This window comes from Hypanus sabinus, chromosome 10 (genome assembly GCF_030144855.1).
Source record: "Hypanus sabinus isolate sHypSab1 chromosome 10, sHypSab1.hap1, whole genome shotgun sequence".
Classification (NCBI taxonomy): Eukaryota; Metazoa; Chordata; class Chondrichthyes; order Myliobatiformes; family Dasyatidae; genus Hypanus; species Hypanus sabinus.
In genome coordinates, this window is record NC_082715.1 from 106,029,509 (window position 1) to 106,041,715 (window position 12,207).

A 12,207-nucleotide genomic window follows, 5' to 3' on the forward strand; every position below is an offset into this window, starting at 1 on the left:
AATTTGCGAAGTGGCACAGTCATGTAGTGGCACCAACGATCCAGGTTCAATTCCTGCTGCTGTGTGTAAGGAGTTTGTACACTCTCTCCTTGACCGTTAGTGTGTCCTCCCACATTCCAAAGTAGTACAGGTTAGCAGGTTAATTGGTTACATGGGTGTAACTGGGCCAGAAGGGCCCTGATACCATGCTGTATCGGTAAATAAAAACAAATAAAGTTGCAGTTATGAGGTGAGATTGGATAGTTAGGATTGTTTAGTTTGGAAAGATGATACTCAGAAGAGATTTAATTGACAGGTATAAAGTTATGACCTTATATCTATTGACCCTAGTCAAGGTGTTTAGGAAGAACCTGATTTCCTCAGCAAAGGAGTCAAAATCAGAAGCCTCTTACCATTGGCAGAAGTATTAGTGGGGAATGGAGGAAACATTTTTTCATCTAAGGGCAAAATTTTCATTACATCTCAAAAGTGCTTAACGTTTTCTTCAAGAGCTGTGGGTATTTGTAACTACCCAACCAGTTTTGGAAGTCCACTCTTATACAAGATGAGGAATCCCTACCATTCCATGCCCAGGCCACATTTCAGGAAATCTGAACATTTGGTTGTCCTGCTCCTTCCTGCATTCGGGCTGAGGCTCCAGAGATGAGGACAACAAAGAGGTGGTCATGGGAGGCAGAGGAGCAGCTGTGGGATTGCTTTGGGTCAGTGGACAGGGCTGTGTTCAAGGACTCATCCGCGGATATGAATGAGCACATTATGGTCATCACAGACTTCATGAAATCAGTTGTAGATGAGCATGTCCCCGCAAAAGCATTCCGCCTTCCCAAACCAGAAACCCTGGACAAACTATGAGATCCGCAATCTGCTCACGGCCATTCAAGTCTGGCAACCATGGAAGCTACAAGAGGTCCAGGCGTGACCTCACAGGTGAAGAGGCAATTCCAGACAAAACTTGAATCAATAAAAGATTCTCAACAGTTGTGGCAGGGTTTGAATACCATCAGCACTTAGAAAGTAAAATCAAGTGATTCACTTCCAGATGAACTCAATGCGTTCTATGCTCACTTTGACCAGCAAAACAAGGCGGAATAATTACGAACTCCCACTGCCCCCGATGACCCTGTGATTTCAACATGAGAGCATCCTTCAGGAGGTGAACTGACGGAAATCATCTGGCCCAGATGATGTACCTGACCGAGTACTGAAGACCTGCCCTGATCACCTCGTTGGAGTGTTCATGTACATCCGTAGTGTCTTGAGAGGTTGGTGATGAAGCAAATCAACTCCTACCTGAGAAGCAACTTGGATCTGCTCCAGTTTTCCTACCAGCACCACAGGCCACAGCAGATGCCATTTCCCTGGCTCTGTGTAGGGGTGAGTATATTTACGTGGCTGCATCACAGCCTGGGATGGAAATACCAATACCCTTGAATGGAAAACCCTTCAAAAAGTGATGGATATGCCCCAGTTCATCACAGGAAATCCCTCCCCAGCACTGAGCACATCTATGCAGAGCATTGTCAAAGGAAAGCAGCATCCCTTATCTGGGACCTCCACCACCCAGGCCACGGCTCTCTTCTTGCTACCACCATCAGGGAGAGGTACAGGAGCCTCAGGATTCACACCATTGGGTTCAGGAACAGTTATTACCCTTCAACCATCAGGCTCTTGAACCAAAGGGGGTAACTTCACTGAACTCCATCTGCCTCATCACCAACATATGTACTTACTTTCAAGATCTTTTCATCTCATGTTCTCGATATCTGTTGCTAATTTATTATTAATTCTCTTTGCATTTGCAGTTTATTGAATTTTGCCCACTGGTTGAATGCCCAGGTGAAGCGATCTTTCATTTATTCCATTACAGTTATTGGATTTATTGAGTACACCCACAAGAAATGAATGTCAGGGTTGTATATGCAGACATATATATACTCTGAGAACAAGTTTACTTTGAAGACAAAATTAAGCTTTATTTTCCAATGGGCATGGATTCAATGGGCCAAATTGCTGCATTTCTGTCATTCATTTTCTACAATTCCATATTGCACCTGTTTCATCTCCAACCCGTCTCGTTTTAATCACCAATTTCACCACCACCGTCACTGCTTGTTACTTGCGTGGATATTTGAGTGTTTGTTAATCTGACTTGAAGTCAAATCGATGTACACTAATACACAAGACAAGGCAGCTTAATCATGCCTTATTAAGCGCTCAGCCGCTCACATACCTTTGTCACTCAGACTGATACAGCAGTTCTGTGAGACTGCAGCTGCAGGGATCTTAGACTAAACATACACACAGAGCAAACTTGTCTTACATCTGGATCAAAGCCACACAAAAAAAAACCTAGCTGCAACGCGCCAGAACTAATTACTTCTGACAAATATTAGGTCAGTTTCATCAATCTCCGGAACAAATACTGGAACTGTAATTATCGTCATTATTTAATTGTAGCTCTATTAATTTACTAGAAGGTGGGACTTCATTGGCCAGCTCTTTTACGATTGTCATTGACACATAGGGCCGATGTGTGCTAACTTACCTCTGATTCCCTGCCTCAATTCCAACCTGTCTCGTTTCCGTCTCTGATTTTATTACCGCCCTCACTGCTGCTGTAGTTCGCTAAAAATGAGTGTATAGCAACAGGCTCTGTCCACCTGGGCAAGCGGGAACGGGCCTAAGCGTTAGACAAGTTGAAGCACAAGAGTTTCGACATATCAATACCACTGGAATAATATGTGCAACACGGAGATACTAAACATAGCTTTGACTACATCACAGCACTTTCGCCTTAAACTGGGATTTCGAAACGCACTTGAGAGTTTAATAACACAATCCCAGCTGGCTCTCCAGCGCCGCCGTGCTGAGGGGGTGTTCCTAAAGAAACAGGTCTTTTAACGGCCTCTCGGCTCGAACAAACTGCGTCCAACATAGCTAGATCAACACGCACAAAATGCTGGAGGAACTCAGCAGGTCAGGCAGCATCTATGGAAAGGAATGTATAGTCGACCTTTCGGACCGGGACCTTTTGGTCTTCTGCTACGGCGCTTCCGATATTTTAAGAGCATCGAAATGTGTTATTGAAGTGCAAAAATATTTTTAATTTTAGTTCCCTGCTTATTGGAGAAATAAGTCTGATTAAAGTAAGAAAGTCTGTACAACTGGTTCCTACCCTCCCTGTTGTGTGGACGCACGCCGCAGCAACTTCATGTGGAGGCACTCTGCTCCCATTCGCCTTACCTGCGTTATAAAAGTAGTCCAGGACGGCTGTCTCTCCAAAGTCCAGTTTCTCGAAGGATACGGTCTGCAGGTCGGCGCTGACACTCTCGCACGCTTCTGTCAGACACTGCAGTGCCAAGCTCTCGGCCAGCTGCTGCTGAGCCGCCTCGTTCTCCACGTACACCACGGTGGTCGGCCGGTTCTTCAGGCGAGCTGTCGGCACCAGGGCGGGTGCGGTGGCGGGCACCGTGTGGTCCTGCCAGTAGGTGCCGGCTGGCACGCTGCTGGCCGGCGAGAGCATTGTCCCAGCGTCTCCCTCGGCAGGCGCCAGGGCTTCTGCCGTCTCCCGGTTGGGGTTCATGGTGCGAGCGGAGCCGCTGACTTCAGCAACGCTGCGGCTCTCCCGGTCCAGCTTACTATGGCCCACATGAGAGACTTCAAAGGAACGTTCCTCGGCATCCCCTGCTCTTTCCGGGAATGCAGCTCATGTTGCACTAATTCACAAACGAAAATCGAACGCACCAACTTGAAACTAGCTGCAAAGCGCAGGACTCCAAACAGCGACGTGAACTGCAGCACCTCGCCGGTTTCAGACGGTGCATCCCACAGACGAGCACCGGAGAGTCAGTTGTAAGTCAAGTTTCAGGGGCAGACCAATTACCAAAATAGGAGAAGATCCAACTAATGGCCGATTGCAGTACAGCAGGGGGCGTGGGAAAGGGGCCGCGTAGCAGGAACTTTACAAACAAGTCACCGTCAGCAGGGCTGTGGTGGAATTTTCAAACTTTCACGCCATTCCTCATGCTTGTTCTTCTTTGCAGTTTGTTTCACCCTTGCAGAATTATAAGTATGAAACAATCTTTCGGTTACATTGCACGCTACGTTCATGGAAATCGACAAAGATGCCTGTCATGCCAACCGTAACTCAACGAGTAATGCCAATACTTTACACAAGCTCCCACCCTTTCCGAGTTTCGGCTCCCTACTTGAAGAGCCAGCCGGCAAGACCCTCGTTGTTTGAATTCAAATGATGACGAATTTCGCTCCGCCTACAAATGGTCTTCCGCACTCTCCCCTTCTTCCGCTATCTCCCGGTGAAAATCCGATTCTTGAGGTGATGACCTGAAAAAAAGTAACAATTTCTTCTGTGTACGTGTGAACGGTAGGTGTTCAGGTCAATGAAGAACTGCTGCTCTTTCCCAAGCCTCAAAGCCGAGGACCGCAGTGGGGATTTTAGGATCTTTTAAAGCTGCTGCGATCAGATAATTTAAGTATCTTGGAATTTAGCACCTTGGCCAGAACAGTTCAGTTATTTGGAGAGGCGAGGATCCAATAACTTACACAACATAATCTGCACACAAGAAAAAATATGTTCTTGATGGATGATTGCTTTTAAGTGAATTATATCATGGCATCAAACTGGATGATTTTTTTAAAACCTGCAGATGCTGAAAATTAAAAAAAACAAAATGTTGGAAAAAAATCTCCGCCACTGACGTCCCAAGCCCGACTGCAAAAAGAGGAGCGTTGGGCACAGAACGTAGAAATCTACAGCACACCACAGGCCCTTCGGCCCACAAGGTTGTGCCGACCATATAACCTACTCTAGAAACTGCCTAGAGTTTCCCTACTGCATAGCCCTCTATTTTTCTAAACTCCCTGTAGCTATTTAAGGGTCTCTTAAAAGACCCTAACAAACCCCTCCCATAGAAAACCAGAGCAACAGCAACAAGAAGCTCCAAAGAGCTCATCCCTAGGACAGGAAGGACTTTCACCTCGAAGACATAAGATGGAGTATTCCTGGGCAAAGTGTTGAAGACAGGCCCAGGACAGAGGACTCTGCTGAGCTGCAGTTGGCAGTCGATGCCCCAGGAGGAATGATAGGCTTCAGAAGAAGATGTTGGAAAAACCCAGGAGGTCAATCGGCATCTGTGGAAAGTGAAGACAGTTAACATTACAGGCTGACGGCCCTTTCTCAGAATGTTCTGATGAAAGGTCCAACCTAAAACATTAACTTTCCTCAGAAGCTGCCTGACCTGTAAAATTTCTGTAATAAAACTTCTGAGGACAGACATTTTTTATCTCATTGTTTCTCAATTGGATCAGATTTCCATTCCGGAACACCGCACTTATTACAAATTGCCACTATCACAATGATACGATGCTATTGCCTTTCTAATCTTTCTCATTCTTTGCTCCTTGATTTTTTTTCAAAACACTGCTCATCCAATTGCACTGATCTGTTGCTTCCAAACACACACAGGTGGAAGTATGGATTACTCAGGGCAAAGGAAATGTTAGATATCATTTAAGATGCACTGTTTGGATCACCAATTATTTATTATGTTGCTAGGATACGTAGAACTTGTAGACATTTATTATATTACATCACCAAACTTGTATTTGTGGAGAACTCACAGCAGGGCAAGCTTCACTTGGTGTGTTGAAAAGAGCAGCTTATAGGCCAGTCTCTTTTTTATATATACCTCAGCACTGTTTTCATTATGAAATGCAGGGGAAATAAAAGTACTCTTTGTACTTGGGTTTGAAAAATTATTTCAATGGAAGGAAATAGATTTTTGCATTTAATTCCAACATGAACAAATACATGAAATATCTCATAGGTCCTCCCAAGAGTGGAATAAAAAACAGTAATTATTCAGTATTGTAGCCACACAGCATACTTGCCAATTGTTTTCAGAGTATTAATTTTGATTGTCTACATATAATAATCAGATTATTAATCTGTAATTTTAATAATAATAAAAGATTTTAAAATAAAAATTTTAATAAAAGGTTAATAGTAGACAAATCTAAGGCCGAGTATATTGCCAACACATTCCAGGATATTAAACAAATTAATCATGAGTAGATGAGTAACTTCAAAGTTCAAAATAAATTTAGTATCAGAGTATGTATATATCATCATATACAATACTGAGATTCATTTTCTTGTGGGCATATTCAATGAATCCAATAACCATAGCAGAATCAGTGAAAGACTGCATAAACTGGGTATACAACCAGTGAGCAAAGGGCAGCAACCTGAGCAAATACAAAAAGAATGAAACAATAACAATACGTAAGCAATAAAAATCGAGAACACGAGATGACGAGTCCTTGAAAGTGAGTCACAGTGATTTCAATCACCAAAAACTTTTCAATAATCCCACGTACTTTCAATATCTCATGAAGTGAATTTAAAAATTGTTCTTGTCAGATCATATTTATTTTGAAGCAGCAACCTGGAAAATGTATTTGTCTGCATGTCTTATTGTATCAGTGAGCCCAGTCAGTCTTTATCATATCAGTGGGCTCAGTCAGTTTTGCAGTTTGCATTATTTCTCATGGAATGCAATAAACACGAAAACAAAATACTGTGGATACTGGAAATCTGAAATAAAAACAATAACATTGCTGTATATGCTTAGGAAGTCAGGCATCAAGCGAGAGAAACTGATGTAATATTTCAGAACAATGACTTCCCTTCAGAAAATATACACCATCAAAAATGAGTTGCTGCACTGAACTACTGCTCCAAAAAGCCATCTCACAGGCATTTTACAAACTCCTCTTGGAATCCAGTAACCAAGTCCTGCTTCTTTGCTTCTCAGAACATCATTGGCATTAATTCGGAGTGGGTTGACGACCACATGACATACACTCAGTGGCCACTTTATTAGGTACATCTTGTGCCTAATCAAATGGCCACTGAGCGTATGTTTGTGGTCTTCTGCTGCTCTAGCTGATCCACTTCAGTGCTGAATGTGTTGTGAATTCAAAGATGCTCCCCTGTGCACCACTGTTGTAATGTGTGGTTATTTGAGTTACTGTCACCTTCCTGTCAGCTTGAACCAGTCTGGCCTCGCTCATCAACAAGGCGTTTTCACCACAGAACTGCTGCTTAAAAAACAGCTTAAAAAACTGCTGCTTAAAAAACATTTAGGTTTTTTGCACCATTCTCTGTAAATTCTCGAGAATGTTGTGTGTGAAAATCCCAGGAGATGAGCAGTTTCTGAGATACTCAATCCACCCCAACTTGCACCAACAATCATTCCACAGTCAAAGTTACTTAGATCACATTTGATCTCCATTCTGAAGTTTGGTCTGACAACAACTGAACATCTTGACCATGTCTGCATACTTTTGTGCATTGAGTTGCACAAAAAACAACTGGCTGATTACATATTTGCATTAACGAGCAGATGTACAGTTGTACCTAATATAGAGGCCAGTGAGCATAGTTTATGATAGTGTGTGGAATGAGATGAACTATTATTGAAGAATCCACCCTTTCCCCTCATGCCATTCAACCTTCCAGCCCTTATTCATTGGCACCCTCAAGGCATCTTCTGTCTTTATTCAATAAGCTTAACCTGTTGACTACACTCAGGCTATACAGTCTTCATTTGTAACTCAGTGTTGTTTGTCACTCAATATCAGTAACATATTCATTTTCCATCAGGGACTGATGAGCTCCATGCAGATACTCGCCTCTCACATTTAGGGTCATGGAGGCAATTCTGCTCTGCAAGAGCTAAGTATACCTAAGAGTTGAAGGCATATCATTTTAATTTGTAATGCTGATTACTGCCCATGTGCATACTCATTGGATTCTTAATATTTGCTTCAATTATCAAACTAGACTACAGACAATAAAGGAAATCCTGTTCAGGGTGTAGTTTACACATTGATCAACAATACAAGCACAAGTATTTAACAAGCAACTCGTTAATCATCAATTATAAATCAAAATGTGTTTTTATATATATGGTCTGTAAACTTAAAGCTTGTTTTAAAAAAATCTGTTTACAGTATGATGTTAAAAGTTGAGTTAACAAACTTAAGTTTCAAAATTCAAAGTCCAAAGTAAATTTATTATCAATGTACATATATGTAACCATATACCTCCCTGAGATTCATTTTCTTACAGGCATTTGCAGTAAACCCATAATAGAATCAATGAAAGACCATGCCAACTTAGGCATTAAACCAGTGTAGAAAAGACAAGCTGTGCAAATACAAAAAGAAAGAAAAAAATAAATAATAATGATAATAATAATAAATAAATAAGGTGTAAGTATTAAGAACATGAGATGAAGAGTAATTGAAAGTGAGTCCAGAGGTTGTTGGAACAACTCAATGATGGGGCAAGTGATGCTGAGTGAAGGTATCCCCTCTGGTTCAAGAGTCTGATGGTTGATGGGTAATAACTGTTCCTGAACCTTGTGGTGTGAGTCTTGAGGCTCCTGTACCTTCTTCCTGATGGCAGGAGCCAGAAGTGAGCATGGCTAGGGTGGTGGGGGTCCCTGGTGATCACTGCTGCTTTCCTGCGACAATGATGTGTGTAAATGTGCTCAATGGTAGGGTGAGCTTTACCTGTGATGGACTGGGCTGCACCCAGTACTATTTTATTGTATTATTAGTGATGCTAGAGACAGGAGCTTTTTGTTCAAAATATCATTTCTAATTCTGACATTTTTAAATGTAGAAATTTAAGGCAGTGAGATAATAGTCAACCAAAAGACAGTAAACTCTCATTGTCGAAGTACTTTTCTGCAGAACATGATATCACTTTGCAGCTATGGTTTAGCAATTGCCTGAGAATCAAATTTATTATCACTGACATGTGTCATGAAATATTCTTGCTCTATGGCAGCAGTACAGTGCAATACATACAGAAATAGTAAAAGTTACTCTAAGAGAAGCAATTCTGTATAATCTACAGTCAAAATTAATCAGAATATTGAAACAGAAATTCCACTCTTTATCCAACTTGCCAGATGAGGAAAGAATGCTGTATTTATTGACAATCATATGAAAATTTAGTAGACTGCTCCATCACCTCTTTGAACATTATGTGGTGTAAAAAATTGTGTAATAAATTGTGCCTGTTCTCTTGTTGCTTTTCATTACCTGTTGTAATTGTGTCACACATTTAGCTAATGGACGTTGCCAGGGCTAATTCACAGCTTGAGCGTGAGATTGTTAATGTTTGCAGATCCCTCAGGTTTTCTTGGCTGCTCATACCGATTTTCCTAAAATGCCAAATCTATACAGGTTGCATGATCTCTGAACTTGCCACGAAGGTACAGTACCAATGCCTGTGAATAATCATGGAGAGGAGATACTTTGTTGTTCAACTTGAGTGCTTTACCAAAACAAACTACATTATAAATAACTAGTACTGCAATCAAAGTTGTATCCAGAGTGGCCCTTCAAGTGGAAAGTGTGTTGCCCAGAGTGTAAGCTGGAAAGTTCCCTGTCTTGTCCAGGCATGTTTTGGGTTGCCAGCATGACCCACAGCATTAGCGTGTTTTCATTGATTCTTCAGTGTTAAGCCTGAAAGCTGTGCTGCCACACAACGGCAATGTTCACCTTTTAATACCAATCAACTGCGCAGCACACATTTAAAAAAACTACCAACATTTGGAAACACATCCAGTGCAGCACTACAACTGCAACGTCTGTGGCGACCTGTGCAGCTCAGACACACCAAGTACTGATATTTCTTTCACGAATGGGACAGACATGCTAAATGATTTCATTACATTAAAATGAATTGGCCACTTGGTAAGCAGGTGTTTCAAGAGTAGAAAAGTGCGGCACACAAGCCACTTGTAGACCCAACAAAGATACTTTTGCCTCCTCTTCAAAAAAAACTGGGGTTTATGAAAAATTCAGTGAAAGTGATGAACAAGGAAGGTGAAGGGTTTGGATATTTCAGACAGATGTTTCCCAGAATAACCAATGCCAAGATTAAGGAAGACGTTTTTGTTGGTCCACAAATCAAACAGGTCATCAATGACAGAACTTCCAGTGGGACCAGAGAAAATTATTTGGACGGCATTCAAGGATGTTTGTGAAAATTTTCTTGGCAACTGCAGAGCACCAAACTATATGCAGCTGGTTGACAACATGCTTCAAGCATACAAAATCATGATGTGCAACAGGTCACTAAAGATTAATTTTCTGCATTCCCGTTTAGACTTCTTTCCTGCAAATCTTAGCACTGTCAGTGACAGGCATGGTGAAAGTTTTCACCAGGACATTGTGATCATGAAGAAATGTTATCAGGGTAACTGGAATCCACCAATTCTGGCTGATTATTGTTAGACACTTGAGCAAGAAGCCTCAGATAGTGAGTACAAATGAAAATCATCAACAAAACATTTTTAGCTTAGTTGAACTATTGCAAAGCATCAGCACTGTTATGCAATGAAATGCATTATATTCAGTAAAAGTTAATTTATTGTTTCTCCAAATTCCTACAAGTACAACTTGTGGTTCAAGTAGTCTGAAATTATATTTGTACTCAGCTTCAAGGGTTCTATTACAGTCAGAAAAGAATTCTGAGGAAGCAACGCTTTTGAAAAGATTTGCTGTCCACTGTAAGGGGTGAGCTTTTGCTGGCAGTTCTGATGGGAACCATCAAATATTCTCATTTAGCACTACTGCAACTGAAATCCACAGACACAGCCATGGGTACTTCAGTAAGCAACATAATTTTAAGATGTTTTAAAAAAGAATCTGTCCATCCTCAAAATCAGCTGACCCTGGACTGCAGACTCAGGACACGAGTGGAAGAAATCTTGGAAATCAATTTGGTATACGGATATTATTGAAAAACCCAACTCCCAACCATTCTGCTAGTGAATGTACATTTTTTGGAAAATAAAGCTGAAGACCTTAGAGAAAGATTACAGTACCAGAGGGACATCAGGGGCTGCTGTGTACTTTGCTTCATAGAAACATGGTTCACTACCATTTCGGATGCAGCACTTCAACCCGAGGGCTTCACCATCCACAAAGGCAGGATATCGGAGTCTTTTAAAGGTGGAGAAGGTGCAGTACGTTTTATGATTAACTCACATACATACGGTTTTAGGCCAGAGACCATAAGGCCATAAGACATAGGAGCAGAATTAGGCCATCTGGCCCATTGAGTCTGCTCCTCCATTCAATCATGGCTGATCCTCTTTTCTCCTCCTCCTCAAACGCAGCTCCCGGCCTTCTCCCCGTAACCTTTGATGCCATGTCCAATCAAGAATCTCTGCCTTAAATACACCCAATGACCTGGCCTCCACAGCTGCATGTGGCAACAAATTCCACAATTTCACCACCCTTTGGCTAAAGAAATTTCTCCGCATCTCTGTTTTGGAAGGGTGTTCCTCTATCCTGAGGCTGTACCCTCTTGTCCTAGATTATCCCACCATGGGAACCATCATTTCCACATCTACTCTGTCTAGGCCTTTCAACATTTGAAAAGTTTCAATGAGATCCCCCCCCTCCCCATCCTTCTGAATTCAAACATTCCTCATATGATAACCCTTTCATTCCTGGAATTATCCTTGTGAACCTCCTCTGGACCCTCTCCAATACCAGCACATCTTTTCTAAGATGAGAGGCCCAAATCTGTTCACAATACTCAAAGTGAGGCCTCACCAGTGCCTTAAAAAGCCTGAACATCACTTCCTTGCTTTTGTATTCTAGATTTCTTGAAATGAATGCTAACATGACATTTGCCTTCCTCACCACCGACTCTACCTGCAAGTTACCTTTAGGGTTTTCTGCACAAGGACTCCCAAGTTCCCTTGAATCTCAGATTCCCGGATTTTCTCCCCATTTAGAAAATAGTCTGCACAATTATTTCTATTACCAAAGTGCATGACCGTGCATTTTCCAACATGGTATTTCATTTGCCACTTCCTTGCCCATTCTCCTAATCTGTCTAATTCCTTCTGCATCCTACCTCTTTCCTCAACACTACATGCCCCTCCACCAATCTTCGTATCATCTATAAACTTGGCAACAAAGCCACCTATTCCATTATCTAAATCATTTATATACAGCATAAATAGAAGTAGTCCCAACACCAATCCCTGTGGAACACCACTAGTCACTGACAGCCAACCAGAAATGAATCCTTTTATTTCCACTCCCTGCCTCCTACAATCAGCCAATGTTCTAACCATGTTAGTAACT

General features: G+C 41.8%; 1 protein-coding gene across 2 annotated transcripts in view; it reads right to left on the bottom strand.

Moving 5' to 3' along the window:
* The window catches only part of map3k5 (mitogen-activated protein kinase kinase kinase 5), a 183,495-nt gene extending 177,797 nt beyond the window's left edge, over positions 1–5,698 (bottom strand). Inside the window, exon 1 of one of the 2 annotated variants that reach the window (XM_059982504.1) lies at positions 3,244–5,698. In XM_059982504.1, the coding sequence (XP_059838487.1) occupies positions 3,244–3,583 (340 nt within the window). In that variant the 5' untranslated portion in view covers positions 3,584–5,698. Of the gene's footprint in view, positions 1–2,545 lie in introns of both variants that reach the window. The other variant, XM_059982506.1, reaches the window with a different exon arrangement.
* Between the last annotated feature and the right edge of the window lie 6,509 nt (positions 5,699–12,207).